The sequence below is a fragment of the Puntigrus tetrazona genome, chromosome 22 (genome assembly GCF_018831695.1).
Source record: "Puntigrus tetrazona isolate hp1 chromosome 22, ASM1883169v1, whole genome shotgun sequence".
NCBI lineage: Eukaryota > Metazoa > Chordata > Actinopteri > Cypriniformes > Cyprinidae > Puntigrus > Puntigrus tetrazona.
The window spans coordinates 15078755-15105913 of NC_056720.1; the positions used below are offsets into that span (position 1 = coordinate 15078755).

At 39.3% G+C, this 27159-nt stretch overlaps 1 protein-coding gene across 6 annotated transcripts; it reads right to left on the bottom strand.

The window, feature by feature from the left end:
• Positions 1–54: 54 nt before the first annotated feature.
• Positions 55–26389, bottom strand: ap3d1 (adaptor related protein complex 3 subunit delta 1). 6 transcript variants are annotated; one of them, XM_043222399.1, is made up of 35 exons: positions 26080–26389; positions 19894–19989; positions 19734–19814; positions 19119–19199; positions 18775–18882; positions 18562–18691; positions 17531–17670; positions 17379–17452; positions 17243–17292; positions 17094–17143; positions 16451–16499; positions 15252–15397; positions 15013–15161; positions 14383–14613; positions 14079–14310; positions 12839–12984; positions 12624–12765; positions 12473–12544; positions 11572–11644; positions 11250–11446; positions 11093–11166; positions 10138–10143; positions 8730–8892; positions 8508–8645; positions 7589–7642; positions 6812–6913; positions 5924–6079; positions 5780–5827; positions 5599–5619; positions 4321–4510; positions 4147–4235; positions 3978–4063; positions 3130–3251; positions 2943–3022; positions 55–2853 (listed from the first exon to the last, which is right to left on the bottom strand). In XM_043222399.1, the coding sequence occupies exons 1-35, from the start codon at positions 26173–26175 to the stop codon at positions 2758–2760; spliced, it is 3768 nt and encodes a 1255-aa protein (XP_043078334.1). In that variant the 5' UTR covers positions 26176–26389; the 3' UTR covers positions 55–2757. The 6 variants fall into 6 exon arrangements, with proteins under 6 accessions (XP_043078334.1, XP_043078333.1, XP_043078335.1 ...); XM_043222398.1 differs by having other exon boundaries at positions 10138–10161; XM_043222400.1 differs by lacking the exon at positions 5599–5619 and having other exon boundaries at positions 10138–10161; positions 26080–26387.
• Between the last annotated feature and the right edge of the window lie 770 nt (positions 26390–27159).

The window sequence follows — 27159 nt, forward strand, 5'->3', positions numbered from 1 at the left end:
TATACATATATATATATACACACACACACACACGTATGCACACACAAACATATATAAAATACACATATATATTTATTAACTTTGTTCAGTGTTTCCTGTTTGTAATCATGGGTGAACAAGCACAGTCGGTCAAACACTTGGTCTACATATAGATGTATGAATTTATTGGTACACACACAAAACCTCAGCATCCTTCTCAAACTCTTTTTTTTTTTTTTTTTTTTTTTTTTGCGTGGACCTCTCAAAAACGTTGCTTTCACATTATCGGTCATTCTCGTACTTCATTTATTCATCTTAAAACATTATATTACATCATACAGTCGGAAAATACATATGAAGGAGTTGGACAGTACCTCCAAACGAAGAGCGACGAGAGTATATTTAATGATAAGCCAAATCCAGCAATATCTGCACTACAACTTGCCAGAGGGGAAAAACCTTATTAGATCAGCTGGGCCACTTCACTTGAATCACATTTAACGGCTAAAGTATTCATATCTATACGGAGCCCCTAAATCCACCCCCCAAACCCCCTCTACTGATATTTATAATAATTTAATGCAAAATGCAATTTTTTTTAAAAACATTCCAAGACATTTTCTGAAGTTTATGTACTCGTAACAAATAAAAATACATTATACCATCAAAAGGTGTAATACGGTGAAGCCAACTTTCACGTAAAAAAAAAAAAAAAAAAAAAGATAACTAGAAAATGATTGCGACAATCGAGGAATGATAGGGGAGATTTCTACGCAAGTGTTCGTGTATTAGTCGAAAACAAAACAAAAAGTAGGCAAAAAAAAAAAAAAAAAAAAAGTTTACATTCCTACCCATGCAAGTTATAAATTTCAATGTGACTTGTAGCACAAAATTCAGACTTGTTAATAATTACAGTCGCTTTTTTTCTCCTCACAGGGCCTGTAACCCCCTAGAGATGTCGTTCTTCCAGAAACGTGCTTTTAACCCGCTCGTCAAGTCACTTCTTGTTGATGAACTCGCTCGTACGATGGAAAGCACTTGCGAGGTTCCCCTCAGGACAGCGTCAGGTTTCATGAGCGATCTCCACTAGTTTGGTTGCGTCCTCGCAACCGAGCGCTACAGCGTGCTGGATCACACAGTTACAAAAACACAGGGATTACTTACAGCGAGTGCCTGAATTAGTCAGTAGAAGTTCATTAGTGTGGAATAAAAGGCATTTAACAGCATGGAGGGAAAAAAAAAAAATAAAAAATGTAATTTGCAAATGTACAAGACGGCAGTTCTAGTTGCTGAAGAACACAAAAGCACGAGTCTGGATGGTGGCAAAGCGTACGAAGTGTACGCTTAACTTCTTAGGCTCCCTTTAACAGCGTTATATTCTCAAGATGGCGCTTTGATATAATACTGTCCAGAAACATGAGATACTGTCAGTGTGTTAAATGGCATGTTTACGGAATATTTGGGGTTAAAACATTAATTTGAATAGTACTTTAGTTTGTGTGTGTGTGCGTGTGTAGCCAAATTACTTAAGTCGAGTCAAATTGATTAAACCAACTAAAATGAGTGTTTTTATATATAGTGAATCAGATATGAATATAGAAATTTGTACATGCATGTATACACATACACAGATAATACACACGCTATGTAAACTCTTATTCTGTAACTTTAATTGCGATTAATGATTTTGCGGCATTTTTTATATTTTTCCCCCCCTCAACAAACTACAGTACGAATCAAAATTACTGCGAGGTAAACAGGTGACCTGGAGATTTCATCCTGGCGGAGTCCGATGGGGCTGCCGAGGGGCGGAAATGGTCAGCGAATTTCAGAAGGCTTCGCAAAAAACAACGTTTCAAGAACGTTTCAGAAATCCACCGGAACATTTTCACCTCTTTTGCAACCCTACCGTTTATTAACTGGAACGTGAAAGCATAAGACTTACTGGAATCGGATTGGCGAGATGTAAAATAATCCGATTTTGTTCATCTCGACACTTTCGCCTACTGTCATTGTCCTGAGCAAGGTTTGTTAGTGTGCGGTTTAGTTACCTTTATGCAACTGTAGTATTATCTCCCAACATTCGGACGCAAATAGTAGGGTCATCTCTAATATCGCGAGCATAAACGTGGTCGAGGATGCAACCCTGTATGTCCTGTATGCGTGCGACTAAATGAGTGAAATTAGTGCTCAGAGGCAGTTAGAGTTCGGGGGAAGGATGTTTCTGGTTTCGAAACCAGTCCCGCAAGGGCTAGCCTTCGAAAAAGAGCAACACATAAGCGACGATACTGGTAAGGAACAGACACGCTTGATGTTTAATGCAGAGAAAGGCGATGATGGAGTTCAGGACAGAAATAAAAACGCAACAAACAACACAACGCAAAACAAAAAGAAGAGAGGAAAAAAAGAAGAAGAAAAGGAGCACACAACTCAAGCATTGACAACGAAAAAAAAAAATCCAGTTCTCAAGATGAAAGTCATGGACCGTTAAGACAATGGAAAGACCGTCAGAGCGACGAAGAAGCTGAGGAAGAGGGTGAAGAAACACAATGCACGTCGGAGGTCGAGGAGGGGAAACAAAGGCTTGAAATTTGTGGTCTTAAAAAGAAGAACAGCAGAACGACTGATCCAATAAATACAAAGGAAGAGGAGGGACACGAGTCTCAGAGTGCGATATATATATGATTCTGAGTGTGTGGTTCAGCCCGAGCGGCTGTGCTGGGACGGGGGTTCAGGGGGGTTTCGGGGAGACGAGGGCGAGGGCTCTCTCAGACACAATCAGCATTTCGAGAAGGTCTGCTTGATCTCATCCAGAACATTCCCCAGCAGCGATGGCTCGTCGCACTTGGCGTCGATGGAGACCGTCTGATCGGACTGGGTGAGAGGGAAGCACAGGGATTTAAACGAATCGCCTTCGGTATCGGAATCATTGCGATCAGGTTCGTTCGAGTCTAGACACTCACGGTTTTGACCAGCAGACAGACGTGGTGACCCTGGATCGACCTGCTGTACATGGAGGCGCAGGAGTCGATCCTCTCCACAACTGCAAGCACAGGAAACAAGAGAAGAACCGATTTAAGGGAGTCCCATATTTGAAAAAAAAAAAAAAAAAAAAAAAAAGGTATCGAAGGCGTTTTTGCGAAGTCGCACCGGAGAAGTGATGGTGGAAGCAGATCCTGGCCAGCAGGTGGTGGAAGGGCATGTTGACCCCCTCTAGCCGCAGAGAGCTGCCCTTGAGGTCGCCCGACTCCAGCAGCTTTGCGTATGCGTCACTGACAACACAATGTTCAGCTACGTTAGATACCGCACCTTGATTTAGGGTGAAACTATTAACAACGGGCCTGATATAAATAACTGAAATATTGTCATCATCCACACCCAAATAAAAAAAAACAAAACGCGTTTAAATTTTAATCAACGTTCAAATTATCGTTTCTGTATTTTAAGAGAGATTTTTTTTTAAATATATTGACATTTAAATGAGTGCATTTACTGAACAAAAAAATATTTTATTTTTCAAAATAAGCACAAAATAGTACAAACCTTGCTAAAGAGATTATTAACAGACATTATTAAATAAACATTAGCTCTTGCCACCTCATACATTTTACATTTTTTAAACAAAATGACTCAAATTATTTTTTTAATACAATGTATATATTTTTTCTGTTATATACTTTAGGTGCAGTGAATACATTTTTTTGTCTCTCTCTCTCTCTCTCTCTCTCTCTCTCTCTCTCTCTCTCTCTCTCTCTCTCTCTCTCTCTCTCTCTCTCTCTCTCTCTCTCTCTCTCTCTCTCTCTCTCTCTCTCTCTCTCTCTCTCTCTCTCTCTCTCTCTCTCTCTCTCTCTCTCTCTCTCTCTCTCTCTCTCTCTCTCTCTCTATATATATATATATATATATATATATATATATATATATATATATATATATATATATATATTAGTCATTATAGTCCATACACAGATATACATATAAAGTGGTAGCGTGCTGCTCACCTGTAACAGGGAGTGGTGATCAGGTATGACGTGCATGTAAAGTGCAGTTTGAAGTCCAGTTTCTCATGAGTGGAGGATTCGTCCGACTGCACCAGAAAACAAATCAACAACACACATCAACGCTGGAAACATCCAGAAACGCACATGCTTTTACGAGCGCGTTCCTCACCTTAACTATAAAGGTGAGGGTTCCCTTCAGTTTCTGAGGCATGACGATGCTCTGCACGGAGAACACGAAGCGGGCCTCGTTCGAAACCCCTGCGGAGAGAAGAAGCAGCGAAAGCATGAGCGAAATCTGTCTGAAGCAGGTCCGCGGCGCTCTCTGGAGCGTGGCTGTCCTGACCTGGGGGCAGCTGGAAGGGGACGGTGAGGCCGTCGTGAGGGCCGGCTCCCTCCGGCCGCTGGAGTTTAGAGTTGAGGGAATCCAGCACATTGAACTCCATCGACTTCAGGAAGCTGTCGCTCTTGTTCTCGAAGATGACCGACACCACAACTTTGCTCTCATCCTGATGGTTGCCCTGGATGTCGTACACCTAGAGGACAGAAAAGACGTTTTACGTGGAGCGGGAAAGCGTAAGGACGCCAAAATGCGTAGAACACACCAACACGGGGATCTCGGCGGTTGAAGAAGGCCAGAGGAAACGAAGAGCCCAAAACTAGCCCAGGTCAAAGGGAGGTAAGGCCTTTTATATCATCATCATCCAAAATGAGGAGAAGCTCACATCAGCTTTAACTACACCAAACGGGTGCATTTAATAACTCATGTTTAGAGTCAGAGCTTGAAGATGATTGGACAGTCTTGTAGCACTCAAAAGACGTTAGTCACAGCAGACAACGCTTTTCATTTGACTTTTACGTTTATGGTGTTACAAGTCGAGTATCTTTACGTGTATATTTCTTACTCAAGTAAAATTTAGATAAAATATGACAGCGTTTTATGGAAAAGAAAAAAAACAACACAAATAACATGTTAGAAAATGATCTTATCTTAGCGTTGCAAACAGCGTGAGAGAGTTTTACCTTCAGTGTTGGAGGTTTTATTTTTCTGTCACACCATAGGACATACTGATGCATCAACCACCCATATATAGATGTATAAATATGGATAATATTTTAATATTGACATTTATTACATTCTTTAAACAGTTGTATATCCATTTACTAGCTATAGTATAGTTTTTATAGTTACATTTGTATAGATACAATGATTTTATTTATTTAAAAGTACTATATTTAAGACATTTCTCTTCATATACATTGTTATAAATTGCCTTTTTAAAATTATACTGATGTATATTACACATACTTATTAGTAGAAGTTTTATACATTAAAAAATTGAATAAACAGCTCAATTTTATTTTATAAGTATTTCATGTCTCTTACACAAACATTAATGTATATGTATTTTCTTTGTAATTTGTTATACACTGTATACTTTTTATATATTAATTTTTATTTAGAAACAACAAGCCAGAAGAAACGTATAAAATAACATTTAAAAAAGGCATATAAACGCAACGGTGCAACATTATTTGTGTTCACATTTGGTGTCTGTCGTGACTAAAGTCTGAATCACAGCAAATCAGTAGCAAACAACATCAGTTCCGTTGTCATGGTTACCTGATCGGCATCTTCTTTCATCTTCAAAAAATACACACAGAGACACATGAACAATAAATCATTCATAAACTACAGAGCAGAATCACTTAAAGCAACGAGTGGCTTCAGTGAAAACAGCAGGCGTGTTTGAGGATCATGGGATCTCCATTACAGGCCGAGACAAAAGTCACATCACACTCACCATCTTGATGTAGGGGTTCTCGGCCAGCAGAGAGTAGTTGGACATGGGCTGAAACGAGACGGAGGCTGGATGAGTACAGCACAAAGTGCATTCACTTCCTATTTTATTGACGCAGAGTCTGTGATTGGCTAGACAGATACCGACCGGCAGGGGCTCCTCGTCCTCCACGGTGCCGTTCTGCACCGAATCGTCTCCTCCGCCGTCACTGTGATGGTGGTGATGGTGGTGCCGCTTCTTCTTTTTCTTCTCCTTCTCCTCCTTTTCCTTCTTCTGCTTCTTCTTCTTGTGTTTAGAGGATTTCTAAAAAAGGAAATGAATCTAGTTTTAAAACAACTTTTGCTGATTTTCACGATTTGGAGCAAAAAACAGTTCCCAGAAGAATCAAACGCCACTACTATCCTTGCCTAAACATGCATAAAATCAGAAACATGTCATGTGACCTGCTCATCCTATAAAGCACTGCTAATTTTTTTTTTTTTTAAATGTACTTAATTTCTAACGTGCATACACTCATATACATAGTTTTTAAAAATGTTAATATATTTTCTTTAGTTAAAAAGACATAATTTTAGTTTTTGTTTAAAGATGTATAATTGATTTCTTTAATGTAATGAAACACTATTTTAACCTATATTGAAAAAACGTTTAATGTTTAAAATGCATGTATTTGTTTGGGTCTAAATTTTATTCGGATATAATATATACATATATGCACACACACAGACATGTATAGTTTTAAAATGTAGATTTTTATTAAATGCAAATTATTTATTTTTGATTAACATTTAATTTTAATGTAATTTTAATACATGCATGTTCATTTTATTTACATATTAATATTTTAATTAAATTTTAATATTTACTCATTTAATGTCTAATTTAGTTTTATTTTATTTCAATTTTATTTATTGTAACATACCATGTGCGCGCGTGTGTATATATATATTTTTATATATATAACTTTTTACACAGAACTGCTAGTGTAATAAAAAATGTTTTCAAAACAAAACAAAGGCATCTGTGTAAGCCCACCGTGTCCTCTGGCTCTGTATCTTTGGGCTCATCGGGTTCAGACTCTGGAGCAGCCGCTGAGCTCAAGTCCGCAGCAGCAGCAGACGAGGACACCGTCACCTCCTGCAAACAAACACGCGTTAAAACACACGCTTCCCGCTTTCAATTCCATCCAGAGGCCGAGGAATGATCAGCTACACTATGAAGCATGCACAACTAACAATATCGTGATCAAGAAGGAGGAAAGCTGATTTGATGTTACTGAATTGTCACATTGGGAGAAAATGGTGAAGAAGAGCGGAACCTGCAGTGAGAAAGTGGTATTTTGGCTTTTTCGCCTTTGAAAAATCTGCGTTCACATTAAGAAGAACTACGATATTCGGGCAGATTCTGTCTCAGGTGACCTACATTCGGTTCATGAGGCAAATACTGAGCTGTTTGACTGGAACGGCAAGAACTGTCAAGAGTCCTGGCGGTTTATCATGATAAAACACAAAAACTAAAAAAACAACAACAACACCACCAATCAGGAGAAGCGTCCCACATCAGTGATTGAGACACATTTACACCCCTGCACGTGCACACATGCATCCTGAACTAAAACAAGCAAACGCCAACACACACACACATACACACACACACACAAATGTGCCAGACCTGTGAAAAACAGTGGGAAATAAGACAGGTGAGACAAAGAGATCAGCGAGAGCCCAGAGGAGGGAAAACACGAAACAAGCGCTCATGAACGACAGGACAGACCGGAGGGGGAGGACAGGGAGAGAGCGTGAGGGACCGGACCTGGGCGGCGGGGGGGACAGGAGCGCTAGAGAGCCAGAAATCCAGATCCGAGGCCTACAAGAGAGAAGGCAGGGTGGGCAGAATGAGTCCGGTCCTGTCTGACCCCAACAGAAACCAGCACATACTCCATCAGCCACTTCAACAGCTGCTCATTCTAACATCCCCAGTTTCATCTTTTTTACGCTACATTTATGAATGTGTAAGATGAGGGCATCATTCGTGTGCATTTAAGCAAATCTAATGTTTAGGTGAACACTGCACCCCCTGGTGGTATAGCTTTGAAGAAAGCAATTTTCATCAAAAGTAATCAATGCATCAATAAGGTTAAAATTACAAGATGTGCATGGAACAAAGCTTATAATCTTTTTTCATTTCATTTATTTTACCATAAATCTGTCAGTCATTAACGATATTAAAAGGAAAATGCTAGTTTTTCTATATTCCACTATGTTCTTCCCTCAACTTAGACGAGTTGATACATATCAGTCCCGTCTCAGTGCGTGCACTTAATCCCTTTAAAGTACACAGGGCTCATACTGTTCATTCCAAACAGGCATGAATTTAGAAGAAATAGTTCATACTTAATACATACACTTTTGGTCTTTTTCTTAAACATAAACATGCACGTGTTTGGATTGATTTATACACAAAATATCAGTATATACACATTTATTATGTAAAGAAAAACCTTAGTAATGATTAACTAATCATGACTAATTGTTTGACTGTACCAAAATTCATAAATAAATAAATAAATAAATATATATATATATATATATATATATAATATATTTATTTTTATTTTCCCCACAAAGTAATAGAATATTCAAAGTGTAAATAAAGCAAAGGGCAAGTGTTAGTATTTGAGAGGCTACAAGACAAGAGAGTACTTTAATATCAGTTTCAAAGCCAATCATACCTCAGCAGATGTGGATGTGGGCGGGGCTGCCGGCTCTTTGGTCTCCTCTGATTGGACGGCCTCTTCTGGCTGGGACTCCAGAAGCTCGTCCTCCGCTTCTTTGTGTTTCTTCTTTTTCTTCTTTTCCTCTTTGCTCCTCTGCAAAACACCCAAAACCGCCATTTGAGTATTTACGAAGCGGAGTTATTATTCGCGCTTAACCGCGCATAACCGCCGTCTCACCTTCCTGTCCTTTTCCTTGTCTTTCTTCTTCTCTTTCTTTTCTTTCCCGCCCTTCTTCTTGGTCTCCTGCGAGACGCTCTCGCCGTCTTGGTCCTCGGCAGGGCTCTTCAGCACCTCTGGACGGTGGGTCCTCACCGGAAGCTTCTCGCTGTCTGCAAGCGGCCTGGAGAGGATAAGAGAAACAGATTAGACGGACATAAAGAGGAGGAGATAGTGAACGGGAGAGAGAACCGATCACATGGATGCTAGGAGAGGCTTCAGCTCACTCAATACACGAGTAGAAAGTAGAAAGGCCCGTTCGCATCAAGTCTGATTGAAAAGCATAACATTTCATCAACAAATATATTTTGCGGCATGGCAGCTTAATTATACCTTCGGTCTTACAGCTACCTAAAGGTTTAAGAGAACTGATTTAATTTGAAACAAAACTAATTTGTAGTTGTAGCATAAAAAAGTAACGATATAAATAAACGAACATGCCATTATATTGCATTGCACTCTGAGGCTGTATACAACAACATGCATTAAGTGCAACCAGCGTAGTATATTTCACAAAGGAAACTGATGTTTTAATCAGGTCTATTCCTCTCAAACTCTTGTTCCTAAGCAAAACAAAACCAAAATAAAGACAAAACTGATCTAGCATTCAAACAAACCCAAAAAACTGAAGAACTGCTCCGAACTGGGTGTGAAGGAGTTTGCTTTGGTTTACTTGAAATCTTGTTTTGCGTCAGAAGTGGAGATTTGGTGTGAAGAGGCCTTCAAAAGCAGAACAATGTTCCAAGCTGAAAACAGCTGAGGGGGTTAAAGTCTACGCTCACGGGTTTCAAGGGAAAAGTCAAAGCCAGGCAAGGCTATATACACTAACATTAAAAAGATTGGGGTCAGTTAAGATTTGTATTCATTCATTTATTTTTTGCGAACAATGATTTAGCGAGGATGCATTCAATTGATCAAAACCGACAGTAAAAGGCATTTACAGTTCACAAGAATTTGATTTCAAACAAATGCATTTCTTTCAGGTGCAAACACATGAATCGATTTTTAATAATATGAAATTTTTCTTAATATAGAAACAAATCGTGTGACATTGAAGACCTGAATAACGATTGTGAACGGTAATAATATTTCACAGGTTTTTACAATATTTTTTAAAAATCAAGTAAATGCAACCTTGGTAAATAAAGTTTATGAAGTCTCACCAACCCCAAACGTTATAACCAAAATGTTCAGGTTAGCGATAAGACCGCAGCCAAAACCCGACTAGCAGGTGAGCTGATCAGTCATGCACAGTGTGTTCTTGACACGTATTCGGTCCATCAAGGACATACGGCGACTGCCAGGAAAAACAGGTGTGGTAATTGGACGGTTGTTTCCACTGTGTCACGTGACCGCAGGAAGTACTTACCTTGAGCTAGAACCAGAGAGCAGACTGTCAGGAGGGCGGATGAGTGCGTGCGTGAGGGAGAGAGATGGAGAGAGACACAGAAGCAGAAAGCAGTGTGTGTGAGAGAGCGGAGAAGACACCGGAGAGCTGGAGAAAGCTCCTCGAAAACCCAAACAGAAAGACAGCTAGATTTATTTCGCATCCGCACGAACAGAAATTCTGGATTCATTCATTCAGAATTGATTGTCTTTAGATCGACAGAGAGCGTCTCAGACCAAACGTCAGACACGAAACAACAAGGATACAGGGAATTTAAGTTTGATACATATAGGTAGTGTTGCACTAAAAATAAAAAAAAGTTTAGTATTTGTGCACTAATTTTGTACTTAATAAAGCAAAAATTGATTCTTTAGTACTTTTTAAAAAAACTCAAGATAGTCTACTCTGTGCTATTTTGAGATATCATAAATATGAACTAAAATGCACTTTTAATATACTATCTTTGCATTTGTACACCTGAGTGTGCTAGTGTATGAAGAGATGGCGTCAAGTGTACTGCAAGTGGTAACTAAATAAATTTCCTAAATGCAGAGTTAGTACGTTAAAAGCGCATTTTAGTTTAATTTCACGGTGTCTCGAAATAGCATCGTAAAAACTACTGAAGAATTATTTTTCCTATATTAAGTACAAAACGAGTGTGCAAAAATAAGTACATTATGAAAGTGAACTTGTTTTTCATCTGGGAAGCCAAAATTATTAATCGAAACGGCGGTTTTATTTTCGCTTCTCAAATGTTTTCGAAAATCTAATTTTCGCTTCTGTAATTCTTGCAGCAGAACTTCACTACAACTGGTTGGACTTATTAGAATAAAAAGAGACTGAGAGCTAAATTTCAGCTTTGCTAAAAATTTTTTTTTTGCACATCACTATATGTAGCACATGTACTAAGTGTAGGTGGCGACAATCTGGTACATACTTGTCCAGATCGATGTCCAGAGCTTTATGAGGGTCATTGGGATCCTTATCGTCATCGTCACTTGGTAAGGCATTCTAGGAACCGAGACACACCAACATTAGTGCCTATAGTTTCGTAGGGAACGCTTTTAAGCATTTCCGAAATAACCGCTGCCCACCTCTGGCATTTCCTCTGTGACTATGTCCACCTGGTGAGCGGGCGTTATGTCTTCCTCGCTCTCGGGACCCGAATCCCCTTTCCTTTCTTTTCCTCGCTTCTCACGCTTTTTCTTCTTCTCCTTCTTCTTTCTGTCAGCTTTCTCCTTCTGCCGGCGCTCCTCCTCCAGCTTCACGTACTGGTCGGACATGGGCATCCCTGGACCAAGGAACAGACCATGAGTTTAAGTTCTTTTTATTCTACATGAGGATAAAGCAGGAAGAAGAAAGAAAAAAAAAAAAAAAAAAGAGGAATACATCTTTAAGGATCGTAGATTTGCTCACCTGGGACTTTGAGAGGCACGCTAAGGTCGATCTGCACCACAGGAATGTGTTCTACACCTGGCGCGTCGTACACCTGAAATGGCAGATACGTTCAAGTGAACTTAGAAAAGAAGTTATGGGAGAAACGTAGGCTTTTTAAAGCTCTAAATCATGTGGAACAATTGTTTTAAACAGCACAGGCTGAAGGTGGCTTCTGGTAAAAATGGAAATGTCAAAAAAATGATAAGTATTAACCAAAACAGTTAAATGGATTTTGGTGCGAGAAGACAACAGGGGATGGACTTTTTAGCTGGAGGAAGTGTTAAGGACCTTGGCCAAAAATGACATCTTAATGCATTTATTTATCATAAACATTTAAATGATTGACTGGAGTCATGTGGGTATTTTTTTTATCAGCTAATGGACTCTCACTCTGACGGCACCCATTCGCTGCAAACGATCCAATGGTGAGCATGTAACGTAATTTCTATTAATCTGTTCTGATGAAGATAAACTCCTCTACATCTTGAATAGCTTGACCGTGAGTACATTTTCATTTTTAGGTGAGCTATTCCTTTGAATACAACTAAAAAAATAAAAATAAAAATAGTTTTGCTTATGCTTAATTTCTGTGGCCATCACCATCAAAATCTGTTGTAAATTGTCTCTGGAACACGAAATCGTTGTCTCATCAGCAAATAAAATACATTTTAGTATATTTGATACACTGCACATGCCACTGATATAGATTATAAATAGTTTGGGACCCAAATAAAAAAAAAATCAGATGAAGCAGCATGTCTGATACGAGTTTAGTACTGCTAAATCAGACAAAAACTTAGCAAATGGTTCAAATGCTGTTTCGAAAGTGGTCATCACTAGTTTTGGCCTGAGTTTTATGTGAAATCATTTGACTGTGTACCTTCTGAGATGATGGAGAGGCCTTGATGTAGAATGGGTTGTTGGCCTGTTCCTGCTTCCTGGCTTCCCTCCTCTGTGTTAAATCAAGCAAGTGTATTAAGAAGACTCTACTTTCACATTTTCTGAAGGTCTGAATGACGGTGTGGACTTACCCTGGCCAACTCTTTCTCGTCAACCTCGGCGTGTCTTGATCTGGAGTGCTTGGGTTCTTCTTTAGCAAATACCGCTTTGGGCTTCTCGTCCTCAGACTCGCTCTCTGACGGAGGCTCATTGATCCAGGCATCGAGATCCAGACTGGAGGGGGAAAACAACAGCTAAAAATATCCATTTCTATAGAGTCCCTTGAGATGGTCAATCAATAACTCACCCATCTGGTATAGGCACTTTCTTCTGGGCCTTGGGGGCAACGGGATTGAGCTCTCCAGCGAAGAGAGCCGTCACTTCCTCGGCCACCTCCACGTTCTTCTGCTGCAGCTTCTGGATGTACTTCACCAGCTGGAGGATGCAGGACGCCTGCGGGGGAACATCATGGTTAACAATGTGTCTGTTGCAAAGCCTAATTAAACCACATTATTAGTATCACAACTGATTGAAAACATTGAAGTTAGCATATTGCTACGCTAATGAAGTGAGTTGGTTTTCCAGCCTGGTTACAGCTGGTCAACAGGCTGGTTTTAGAGGGCTTTTGACCACTTCTTTAACTGGTCTCAAAGACTCAAACATACTATATCAAACAGCATTATATGATTTGCTGGTCTTGGCGCATTTAATCTGGAATTAGCTGGCTTTAATTAATTAGTCTCCCAGCCTGACCAATCATGACCAGGCCGGAAAACCAGCTAAAACCAGCCAACCAGCATTTCGGCAAGTCACTAGCTTACTGCTCAATTTAACATGCTTCTGCTATGTTGTTGCCATGTTTTAACACACCGTTAAAAAGACCAAGCAGGCTGCTTGCATATTTCTAACATTTCCAGCACATGTTTAATCTTTTCAACAAATTAACATGTCAACATGTTGCTAGCATTATGTTAACATGAATTCTCATTCCTAGCATGTTTTACATGTATTAACACATGGCTAACATGTTATCGCATGTTGCTAACATTCTTTAGCAGATTTACAAAAAAATAAAAAATACTTCAAAACTTGATTCTATTTGTCGACTGGATTTTGAGAATTTGGAACTAAAATGTTAATTTCAATTTCATATGCTGGCTAGTACATATGAACCAGCAAAGAACCAGCATAAACCAGATTAAACCAGCAACCCAGCGTCAAAACATACCTAACCAGCAAAAAATTATATTTTTTTTCAGTTAATCTAATGTCTAGAATACTATTTATGCTTAAAATTTTAAGATGATGATGCCAAAAACCCTGCCAGCTCACCCCTTATGAAAACTACCAAAGGCTTTACTATAGTAAAAGTGTAGTAACCATGTTTTTTGGCATTTTGATTAAAAATACCATGGTCAAACAATGGTGTAGTAAAACCTTGTTTAATTTGGGGTTATCATGTTTTAACTATAGTAACTATGTTTTTTTGTTTTATTTGCAGCAAAACTCTGGTTAATTTTCATAAGGGATGCAAGGCCTCTCCTCACCCTCTCCTGCACTTCCAGGTTGGCACTCTGGACGAACAGCGGCAGTCTGTCTATAAGCAGCTGGCTGGTCTCCTGCGCCGCTTGGCTGTCCGTGTCCCCTTCGTGCTTCTGCAGCACCGTCGCAAACAGCTTGGCGGCGTTTTGCACGTACACCGCCTGGATGTGACCGGGCAAGGTGGCCACTTTGGGTCTCAGCATGGCTTCCAGTGTCAGCATGGGGTCTTCAAGATGCCTGTGAGGAAAGGGCAGTTAGCACGCTGTTACGTGGTTGAACCTCGAACCTTTCCAGATCTCCATCACATACTCTGAGAACTCTCCGCAGATCCACGCGGCGGCGTAGAGAACCTCGCAGATCCCGTTGCGCTGCGTGTTGCCAGTCAGCAGGTGTGCGTTGTCCAGCAGAGTGGCCATCTGAGCCACGGCGAAGCCTCGGATGGCTTTGACACGGATGGCGACGTCCAGCATCTGAGAGGCGATTAGATGGCCGTGCCTTGTGCCCTCCAGACGAGTCAGTTCCACCAGGATACTGATGTACCTGGAAGACAGACACGGCTGTTTTCTGACTTCTGTCATAATAATATTTACCTAAAATTGTCCAAGTAACTGCTAACATGATGTTTTAGCGACAGTTTACAGTTGCAGTTAAAATTGCAGGATAATGGAGCTGGAACAGAAACTCAAGTCTTGGGACTATGTTTAAGAGGTGGTTTGGATACAATACCCTTTCTTACAAAACATGTTTTTGCATTTAAAAACGCAAGACTGTGCATAAAAGGTCTTAAGACTACTTAATTTTCTTTTCTTATTTTATCTTGCATGAGAAGGCCCAAGATGCACCAGACGGATGTCTTTGACCAGTGCACTGGCATGTTTACTATCGACATATTCTATGTGAACAGCCCTAAGTGTGTACTTGGCTGATGTTTAGTCTTACCACTCAAAGTTGGTGATATATTGGTAGTTGCTCTGGCTGCAGATGTCAATGATCTTGGTGAGCAGCTCATCTCTGTAAGTGGTGCCTTCCGCTTTGTCCACATGCAGCATCAGCTTCTTCACAATCTCCATCAGGTTCTTCTTAGAGACCTATTTAACCGCATTTTCCACCACATTTTAGTAACCTGATATATGTGAGCTCCTCAAGACTTCAGAAAAATGTTTAAACCTTGCACGCACCATGCCGTAGAGCAGATCCAGGGCTCTCAGTCGGATGGACTCATCTTTGTCGTCCAAACACTGCAGGATCAGGTCCTTGTGTGACTGCACAGACTTGGGGTGCGTCTTTAAGATCTTGGACATGGCCAGAAGACCCAAGTACTTCACTGCAAAAAAATTAAAATAAATCACAGCGCCTAAGTAACATTGAAGAGTAGTCTCTGTTTGCTAACTTGAGCTATATTGATTTCTACTATATTGATTTTGGCTAGTCGGCATGGAATGGAAATAGCACTAGCTATTTCTGTCTGTATTGCAAAGTACATCCGATTTAAATGAAAAAGAAAAAAATTATAAATTGCATTTTACCAGAAAAAATTTGTTTGGAAAAAAAATGAACTTCCATTTTGTGTCGACTGAATTTAAATTAATTACAGTATTATAAATGAAATGAAACATCTAAAACTAACAAAATCTAAAAACTAGTTTCTTGCATATACAGATATACATGGAGGGAAGAAAAAACAAACAAACAAACACAAAGACAATGGAAAAACACAAACACAAAGACAACAAAGACACACACACCCCCACATCAACACAAATGGACTTCAGTTTTGTTTTACTCTGCCAGATTTGTACAAATTAAATTCATATTTGATTTAATACAACTGATGGTTTAAATGCCCACGAAACTTAATCGACCAAATATAGATGCATGTCATTTGGAGCCACATTTTTGTGGTCTTTGGCCATTAGGACAGCTTTGTAGATGCATAAAACAAAATGTACAAATACACCGATCTATTTCAGGAACACATGGGGCTTCAGGATTGACAGAATGCCAAAACATTCAGCTGGAAGTAAATATCAAACGGCCCTGTGAGGGAACTTTGAGAAACAAAACATGGCAGTCCAGGATTCACAGAGCTAGTCTACAGCCAGTGGCTTGACCGGGACACTGATAACTCGAACTCCTGCAAGATAATTCAGATTACTGGATGAATAGGATAAAAAATGCTACAGTTTTTTTTTTTATTCCTCAAGATATAAAAGATAGGATTGACTCTTGCCAACTCCCTATTGTAGTACTGAGGTCTTCGAGTTATCCAGGATGGAGATCTATATGTGTAGACTTCATCTACAGGGCTAGAGGGGGCACTCAAAAACACGCAGACAATGAGAGAATGACACACTGCAGGCATTGACAGAAGGCTCACAGTTCTGGTCCGAGTCTTCAATCAGGATTCGTAGCTTCTGCACACACAGCTGTGGACGGAAGAGAGAAATGGGGAAAAAAGAAGAAGAGACAAAGGGATTATTACCATGCTTAAAACGTTTTTGCACCATCTTATATCAACAGTCAAAGAGGAGATATATATATATTCTAGATACATGCAAAAACTTTCAAAATATATGCTGAATATATGTTCTTGTATATACATAATACATATATACGATTCACACACATTATGTATGCAAAAAAAAAAAATCTTGATTAATTGACAGCACTAGAAGAACATAATACAAAATACAACGGATAGGAAATAATTGACATGTGTTAATAATGTGTTTAAAAACAACAACAACATACTAATGTAATTTAAGTATTTTATGAATTACATTAAAAACTCAAAACTTGGCCCAACATATCTAATATTTATGTTCACATAACTAAAATATATTCATCAAAGGACTTGAAGTACCAATGTAACAGCTTTGTGAAAAAAGTGGTGTATCACTATACGAATTTATCAACAAAGTTTACCGATATTGATCATAATGAATCAACAGACTATAAACGTGGAAACGGTCCACATTAATAGTGAATATAAATCAGTGACGGATGCGACAATGTCCCACCTGTATGCTAGCACTGTGATTGGGCATCCCAGAGGACAGCGAGATCAACACTGAGGTGAAACAGGAGAGAGAACGGACATCAGTACGGATTTTCATCAATAACGAGTGCTTGAGTACAACACCGGGTCACGGCACCAAATAATACTGACCTGCTATGACCGTGTTGACACACTCATAGAGAAGCGACATGGCCGAGGTACTAAGAGGAAGGACAAAAACGAAAAGAAATATTATATTTAACCCTAATAGTTCTGGCCAGCTTGAGTGTTTTAGTATCACCGGTACCTGTGGATGAGGTTTGTTAGGGGCTCAATCAGCTTCTTCCCCAAACGAGGCTCCAAAGGAGTGAGAGCACCAAACTAAAACATGGAAATCTCATTAAAGAAACAGACACAAGCGGAGAATCACTTCCTTGTCCGACCCAACGCATCTCTCACCAGCTTAATGATCTTGATGAGAACCCAGTTGTTGGTGGAGGAGGTCATGAGCTTAAAGAACAGGGGTGCCAAGGAAAGATAGTTCTTGGGATTTCTTCTGGCCAGTTCACAGATGACGTTCACGGCTGCCGACTGGACACCTGGGAAATACAATTTTTTAATTACTCAATAAGTTCAGGTGGAAGCCCAAAAGATTAGCGTTTAGCGAGATTTAGGGTTGGGTTTCGTTTCAATTTGACCGATTCCAATTTTCATCGATGCCTAGCTTTGATGGCAATAATATAATACAAAAAAAATCCAATAAAACATTTTTGTTGTTTCTTTTTACAAAGCATTCTGTTGCGGCCCATTAACATGAGCAAAAATCAGCAGCCAACGGAACACTTTTCCTTTGCTTTTAACAAAAATACCACAGCAAAACCTACTAGACTCATATAAATAGTTCAAATATTAAAAAGACAAGTAAACGGGCAGTAATAAAATAAGAACAAACAATAATTGGCACAAATTAATACAATCTGAAATTTCATGCACAGAAACTGTAATTAAATTGAAAAATGCTGCACATTTTTTTCATAAATAAAATTGTTTCAATCCAAGCTCAAGGTGCATAAGACTAAAATATATATAAATCCATTCATTATAGTTATTTAGTAAAGATCTGCGAATTATTGTTTGTTCTCTGATTAATACGATAATAATATTAGACTGCCGTCTCTTGAACACTGAACACACACACAGATATAAAGTGCATCTGCTTGGATTGTCTGCACAACAAAAGCGGCTGTGTTTATGATGACATACTGACGTAGTTTTCTGTACACTAGTCAATAAATATGCTCAGAACAACCTTTTCTGCAATGAAAATGCACGGAACGGTTCTTTCTGTTTCTGCACTTAAATAGTAAAAAAAAAAAAAAAAAATATCACACTAAAATGCGACCGCATGAATCATTGACCAGTTCTCGGAAATGTTGAAATTTTGGATTTTCGATACCCAACCCTAGCGAGATAGGATCGGCCGTCCGTACCGGGGTCTGGGTCCTCCAGCTTCTCTTTGAGGCGTGGGAAGGCGGGGCGAAGGGACTCCGGGTACTTCAGGAACACTTTGTACATGATCAACACCGCCTTCTTGCGAATGTACGGCTTAGTGTGGGACATCTGAGATGAATGAAGGGTGAGACTGAATGAACGTGTGCTCAGCGTCAATATTTGCCTGAAGTAAACACTGTGAACGGATTTACCAAAGTCATGATGTCGTTGGCCAGGTCACGAGCAAGGTCAGGGGTCACGAAGCAGGAAAGGCCAGTCAGGGCCACTCCGGTGTCATACTGGTTGGGACTACTGAGATCCTGATGAAAGACGATAAAGCAATGAGCAGGGTTTTTACAGTTAAACTCAAACTAAAAATAAAACCATTAAAAACCAATTTCTTTACAAATGTTAACAGTTTCGTTTAAATATAAGGTTAAAAATATCTTTATCTTAATTTAGTTTAACCAAACAAACGGTAATAGTATCTCAGCGATACTGAAATAACAAGACGCCAGCGTAATCAAAAGAGGAGAACAGGAAGTTCAAAACGCACCTTGCGGATCTGATTGGTCGTCAGCATGATGACATCAGTGCCCTCGTGAAAGCATTGCGATGCTGCAAGGTAACCGATTCGCTGAAAACAAGAGGATAAGAGAAATTTATGAACCAGTGTCTCAAAAAAACCCCCCAAACAAAACAAAAAAAAAAAAAACCTTTAAATGAAAGAATAAAATAAATATTTTAAAAAAAAACAGTAACACTTTACTATTCTGTTAATAACTAACAATGAGCAAAATCACTAATATTGTTCATTGCTCTTGTTAAATAATATTTTTATTTTTTATTGTAAATTCAAGTTAATTAAATAACAAATATAACATTGTATTAAGTCTTACAAAAAAAAAACATATGAGTTAAATTAAAATTTAGTCATATGCAAACAGTGTGGCATAGTAAAATAAATATTAAACTATCAAAAGTTGTTTTCAGTGAGCGACATAATAATTGGAAACAAAAATATATTAATATTACAGTCTTAAAATATAAACATAACTTCGCTATGAGGTCCAAAATAATACTAAAGGTAGCATATATACAATAAAACTGTTGTGAAAGTCTGGGTCTGGTCTGGGAAAGAGCTAACATTATTTTGGACGTCACCTCTCACCTTGTATGTGAATTTGGAGGAGCTCATCACCTCCACGATGTTGAACGCAGCCCAACTGACATCATAACCAAGCATCTGCAACTGTGAGAAGAAAGCAGAAGAATTAGCTGAAAACCTTATGAAGCGGATCGGAGAGGATATAAAGGGTGTGCGCTCTTACATAGGTGAGCTTGCAGACGGCATTGGCTTTAACTGCGATGTTGTCCTGTTTGAGTTCTTGTTTGATCTCATCGATGCATGTTGAGATGTATTTGGCCTGTAGAAGGAACAGGAAGTCTTGTTAGAAAGAGCGAGACAAAAATACAAGACGAAAATGTTCTCCATGACGGCCCGGGGCATCTTTTAGCTTCCTGTTGTAAGCAGCATCTATCAAATCACAGCCTGAACTTAACAGAAATAAAACTCTTAAACTGAAACTCCAACGGAGTGTGATTTGCTATATTTTTGACTGAAAATATGTCTACACAATCATTTAACAACATGACAGTTCCTCCAAAGTGTCTAAAGGTGTTTTTTACAAACCCAGTGTTTTCCTCTTTAAAAGTAAAAATGGTCCAAGCTGCTCTTTTCCATAATGAAAGTGAATGGAGACCAGCAGCACAAAAGAGCAAAACCATTAAACACACGCACAAAAACAATAAATAATAATAATAATAATAAAAACAAACTCATTTATATTTAGTGTAAAATAACTAAAACTGAGAAGAAAAAACACACTTAAAAATGAATAAAATAAAATACAAAATATAAAAACTAATTAAAAAAAGTAATTAAATGTTGTAGACATGGCCATTCTGCGTTTTATAGAGATAAACTTAAAAAAAATACAAAATACAAAAAACTAACAACAACAACATTGTTATGAAGCAACATGGACTAACAAAAACAATGTTTTTAGATAAACTTTAAATAATCAGTTTTTTCAAACTCAAGTATCACTTTTTCAACAATCAAAACTATTTAGATTTTTTTAACTGATTACACAGTATTTTTTTTTCAAAGCATTGTTTATTATGATGATATAACTCATTAATAACATGTCTGTAGCATATGCCTAGATAAAACTTTTGGCTCATTTTGAGCACAGAAAAACAATTTATGAAATCCATTCTAAACACTTCATGGTTTTACAGACATGTTCTCCCATTAGACTATATATAAGCAACAATCTTGAAGAAGAAAAAAATAAATCTCAAGGCTGGTGACACTACATTGTTAAATGATTAAAAAGAGACCGAAAAGAACCTTGGACAACCAACCAACCAACACACACACACACACACACACACACACACACACACACACACACACACACACACACACACACAGAGTGCTGTTGTATGGGCGAGTGTGCTGGTCATGTGTCTTTAGTCATGAGACAGCCAGAGCAATGACAACAACTGAAGGGCTTAGAGAACCCTACAAGAGCACAAGCCCTCATCAACACGCCTTCACTGGGGTAAAAAGTGGAAATATATGTTCTCCGGTCACATCTTTATGAACCCCTTGTGAGCCATCATGGGTAATTTAAGACCAGGGAATTCTGATATTCTTTCGAATGGTGCATCGTGGGTTATTTCCACCCAGCAAGAGTCTTCAAAATGTTTTTCTTTCACATTCGGATGGAGCATTATGAGGAGGACCTTCACGTAATATCTTCAAGCCCCATCTTCACACCTTTGTGAATGATGCATTGTGGGTAATTTAATCCCAGAGAAAACCCAAAAATGGTCAATGGTCAATGTAGGTTTCCCAGAAGGTTTTTCATCCCACAACTCTGCAAAACCTTTGTGAAGGATGCATTAAGGGTGATTTTAAGCCCAGAGCGACTAAAAAAAAGCTACTCAAACAGTTTCTCCAGAGTGATTTCTTGTCACATCTTTACAAAATTCTTGTGAAAGGTGCACTGTGGGTAATTCCCACCCACCGCTGAGACTGAAAATACGAGGTAAAGGAGAGTTCTTCGGAAGGTCTTTCTCGTGTCTTTACAAAATTCTTGTGAATGATGCATTATGGGTATTTGATGCAACGATTAAAAACCAGGTCAATGCACTTAAATGAAGGTAAATGAGTTAAATGAAGGTTCTGTTATTTGTTTTCGCAGTCTTTACAAGTCCTTGCGAATGATGCATTATGGGTACTTTAATTCTAGAGGCTAAAAAAACAAGGCAATGTTTTCCAAAAAAAGCAAGGTAGAAGGTTCTTTTCGCATCTTTACAAAATTCTTATAAACGGCGCATTACTACTTCTAACCAGTGAGACTGAAAATACGGGAAGAACGAAGATTCTCCAAAAGGATTTTTCCGGTCACATCTGGAAATTTTGTGAATAGTGCATTATGGGAAATAACATGAGGAAAACAGAGGTTCTCCTGTCAAATCTTCATGCAGCTCTTACTCTAATTTCCATGCATTGAGGCTGAAAATGGCGTAAAAGAAGGTTCTCCCGAAGATTTTCCAGATAAAAACTCTTGTGACTAATGAATTATGGGTAATCTAAGTCTAGAGAAAATGAAAATACATGGCTTTCCTATCAACTCTTTACAAATGTCTTGTGAATGGTGCACCACGGGGGATTTCCATTTATCAAATTAAACATCTGAAAAGGTTTTCCTGTCATATCTTCATGCAGGTCTTATGAATGATGCATTGTGGGTAACTCGCACCAAACGATAAAGACAGTTCTTTAGGTTCGTATCAAATCGTCACGTAATTCCTACGAATGATGCATCAGGTTCATTTCAACCCAGTAAAAATAAAACCCAAGAAGTAAAACGGTTGTCAGGAAGGATTTCCCGTCATGAATGATGCATTATGGGTAATCTCATCCCTGTAAGAACGAAACATTGTTGTAACGGACCGTCCGATCCTCATTCGGCTCCAATGAATTGTGCATTATGGGTAATTTCAGCCCATCGCCGTGACTGAAATATTTGTTAGTTGGCCAAGATTCGGATTCAAGCGGCTCAAGCAAACCGTCCCTGAAGCACGCAGACGAACTCGATGCCCGTCCCGAGCAAACAAGAGAGCACAGTCTGGAGAAAAACCTCCATTCCTTCCTTCTCTTCGAAACGCAAACCAGCAGACAATCGACAACAGTGACCTTAGCAACCTGCGATGCCCCCCGAAATGACTCAACTCCAAAATACTGTGCGTTTCAAAGCAACTACGATTCGCAAAAATATCGTTTAGGTGGGCAGCTCACTGGTTTGGTTAAGTACACCCGCCTCTTGTGGAAAACAAATATAGAGGTCTCGCACGAAACCACCGGCAGAGAGCAACACACACACACACACACACACACACACACACACAGTCTGACAGTTCATTCAGGAGCCTATGAATATTTCACAGCGCTGTCCGCCGTTGGCCAGGTAACAGACATGATATCTAGGCACGCTGGTACAGGTTACACTGACGAAGCCTCGCTGATACCCGACTCCAGATGTTTGCAGATTAGACCGGCCAGGAGACCAGAACGGGAGCTTTAAAGCACGTTTTATGGATGACGTTTGAGTCTGCATTGTTTGATATTGAGCTATAATGAACGCAGGCGACCGAACAGAGTAAAACCAGCCAGACTGGAATCAAGATCGTAGTATGAAGTGACTGCAATGAGAAACCAAGTACTTAGGACAAATTTGACTGGATTCAGCTTTGAAGTAGAGTGCAACTACTAATCGCTAATAATAAAGAACTGATTATAAAAGTAATGCCAAGTATGATATCATATGTACATTTTAGTATTATTCATATACTATTTTAGTTTTTATACACTTTTAAGTGATGGTTTGTTTTTCAAAAAAAAAAAGTAGTTACTAGTTAGTACATTTAGTTTATCAACTTATGACAAATAATTTGTATATTTTATTTCAACTTTTTATTGGACTTTTATTGGAACAAATGTTTAACTGTAAAACCAGCACAGATATAATTTTGGCCAACAGAGATAAACTGATAATTATTTTAACGTTACAGCTGACAAAGGATAAATGGCAAACGGCTCTAAAACAATTAAAATAAATAAAATAAATAAAAATAAAATAAAGACTAAAGCATTTAAAATGATTAATTTTATAGTGTTTAATTTTTATTAAATTACTACTAAATTACTGTAATTTTTAAAGATGACCCTCAAGTGACCTAAACGTAAAAACTCATCCCGATTAATCGCATCCGTTTAAACGTTTTTGTTCGTAATATTAAAATATTTATTATACAAAACGTACCATTTTACACGCATATATATCCGTATATTTATATACACACATAAATATATACAGCACACACGTCATGTAAACCAGAACTTTTATTTTGGATGAAATGAATCATTAGAGCACTAATAAAAATAATAGAAATAATAGAAATGAGATGAATAGTTTAATAACCAATATAAAGAGAGCGAGATACGCGTGTGATGACAGAGCTGGTTTTTCGGCCACATTGGACAGTGCAGGTCATCCAGGAAGGTCCACCCTGCGTCAAACTGCCACGCTCTCCGGCTGAGGCACTTCAGAAACACTTGATTCCAGTCTTCTGTAGGTTTATTGCGTTTCATGACACGTAAATCACTGACCTGCTGTCTGCTGGAAGGGCAAACCAGTGACAAAAATCAATACGGATCTCCTAAAAAAGGAACAGTATTCTGATGCCATGGAAGTGGGGAAACCCTGTTTGTGATTATAAACGCTCGCGTCACAGCATCTCGTTCCCTTTTTCAAAGGGAGGGGTGAGGATGGAGCGTACTGGAAGAGAAAATTCAGCCTTGTCATTATAGGTAACCAGGCGGCCTGAGGCCTACAGAGCGCTTCCATGTGTCTTTCATCGCTTCAAGCGCACATCACAAAACGAAGAATCGCAAGAAAGCAGCGATTCCCGTCCCCGATGCGGCGTTTAAACGGGACGGTTCTGATTTCACAGCCGAGACGACGGCCAGGTCTCCATGACTTCTCGGAAGTCTACCTAGAAAACATTTCTAAGTACCACAGAGCACTTTACTGTCTAAGCATCTCTCTGAACTCGGCGTTACTAAACACCTGCACCCAACCTTTCTGGGAATCATTTATGCATTTGTACACCTGAATCAAACATTAGAGAGACGTTTTTGGTGCATTTTGAACATTTCTCGGCATCGAACAGTCGAATCAGTGTATTAGAGCATTAGAATTGAGCATTTTGGAGAACTCTGAATGCCTTTTTAAACAACATTTTTGAGATTCGCATAAATATCCAAACATTTTGGTCATCTCTGATTCATCCAAACATAGCTGAAGACTCAATCTTCGCTCTGTTTGTACGCAATATAACCATTTTAAACAACATTTTGGCACTGGAACGTTTAAACTAGAATCACGGTATCGGTTCGAACAGTCGAATCGAACGTCTGTCAACGCCTCAGTATTCGACCGTTCGAATCGAACGCTTTTGAACGTCGCTTGCGTCATCGCGCGCGTTCGAACGTTGCCCTTACGCGCCTGCGAACGCCGTCTAGATAGGCAGCACACTAGGTGTTAAGACGCGGCCAATCTCATGACACACACATAAGTGAGGCCAGCTATTTCGAATCAACATCTGTTCTTTCGCCACGCTCTCCGGCTGAGGCACTTCAGAAACACTTGATTCCAGTCTTCTGTAGGTTTATTGCGTTTCATGACACGTAAATCACTGACCTGCTGTCTGCTGGAAGGGCAAACCAGTGACAAAAATCAATACGGTATCGGTTCGAACAGTCGAATCGAACGTCTGTCAACGCCTCAGTATTCGACCGTTCGAATCGAACGCTTTTGAACGTCGCTTGCGTCATCGCGCGCGTTCGAACGTTGCCCTTACGCGCCTGCGAACGCCGTCTAGATAGGCAGCACATTAGGTGTTAAGACGCGGCCAATCTCATGACACACACATAAGTGAGGCCAGCTATTTCGAATCAACATCTGTTCTTTCGCACACCCAGTCTGGCTGGCACTTTTATAACTACACAGAAAAAAAACCGGACGGGAACGCGTTCGAATTCACTTTACAGAACGCGTTTACGTAAGTGTCTTAACCGTTAGCGATGCTAACTGGCCTCATCCGCGATAAACAAAACGGTGACAGACTGCTCTAACGGCACTAACAGCTGTCGCCCGCCACACGAACGCCGAGAAACAGCATTTCAATGTGATGAAAACAACCGTTTGTCATCTCTGCAGGTCCATCAACTTAGCTCACCTGAAATCAGGTGATTTGTGATCACTGGCACGAGATCAGCTCGATTCATTTACACCAGCCGGGTTTAAAGCAAACGTACAACAACATCCGATTGTGAAGCAAAGGCAAATGCAAGGAAATAAACGGATACAGTGCCTCACCTCATCTTCCTTGTGGTTCCTAATGCCACGTACTAAATCCTGCAGGTTTTTATCGAACATCCGATCGATGCTCCCCTTCACGATCTTCAGAGCCATGGTGATTTCCCTCCAGTCCTACCGGACCGAACCGCAGACACGGGCTTTATGTGAGCACTGACCGGCCCGCTGGAGCGCTAGTCTCTCATTCAGTCCCGAACAGCGGCCTGCGCAGGAGGGCTTTCGCTCTTTCTGTAAGCACTGATCTGCAGCGGACCAGTGTAGGAAATGGCTGACAAAATGGCGGACGGGTCACCTGACTGGCAAACCCATCCACACTGCGACGCGACGCGACGCGCTGGACGCTCCGCTGCGTGACGCTTTTCGGTGTTTTTGGAAATTATACTATGGAAACTATAAAGAAGACGGTTAAAAAAAGTTAGTTGTTGTTAATAGTTTATTTTTGTTGGCTACGCATTTTATTTACGTTTTATGCATTTGTCAAAGTGGAGGGTTTAAATATTAAAATTAAGTTTTGTGTTTTTGTTTGCGTAGGGAACACAAATTTCTCGGCCTCTTAAAATTGAGGTCTTTGAATCTAAAATAAAACGGAGGAAATGCATCTTATACATTATGTGGCGAAATTAATACAGTTTCAGACTGCATAAATTAATAGCTCTAATAAACTAAACCATGCTTTCTGGAGGTATTTTGTTGAATCAGGCGGTGTTTTTTTTTAACTAAAACTATGACAGAAATGCTCTCTTTTCGCTATTGATCTTTTACTAAAACGTATTCTTTAAATAAAATAATTTGGTTCATTTAAATAAAGAGCGGCAAGGCTTTGCGTTCGAGTGACGTCAGCACTCACTCAACCAATCAGAGCAATTATTTACCTACCGCGTCACTAATTCCTTTTTTTTGTATGTGAATAATTTATATATATTATAGGAATAAGTACAATTTTTGCACGGAATAAACTAAGCTGATCATTTACATATCTCCAGTTTAAATATTAATAAAATACGCCATTTTATATTATTATATTATACAAAGACAATGGGCGTTTTTTTTTTAAAACAGAACATAGCCTACCATTGTACT

What these genes read in the sequence shown, in the direction of transcription:
- ap3d1 (XM_043222398.1), bottom strand. Translation starts at nt 26,175, where the DNA reads ATGGCTCTGAAGATCGTGAAGGGGAGCATCGATCGGATGTTCGATAAA. An exon ending in CTCTCTGGTTCTAGCTCAAG is followed by an intron (nt 8,893 to 10,137) that starts GTAAGTACTTCC and finishes TATCCTCTCCAG; the next exon opens with GCCGCTTGCAGACAGCGAGA. An exon ending in ATCACCACTCCCTGTTACAG is followed by an intron (nt 3,252 to 3,977) that starts GTGAGCAGCACG and finishes TTGTGTTGTCAG; the next exon opens with TGACGCATACGCAAAGCTGC.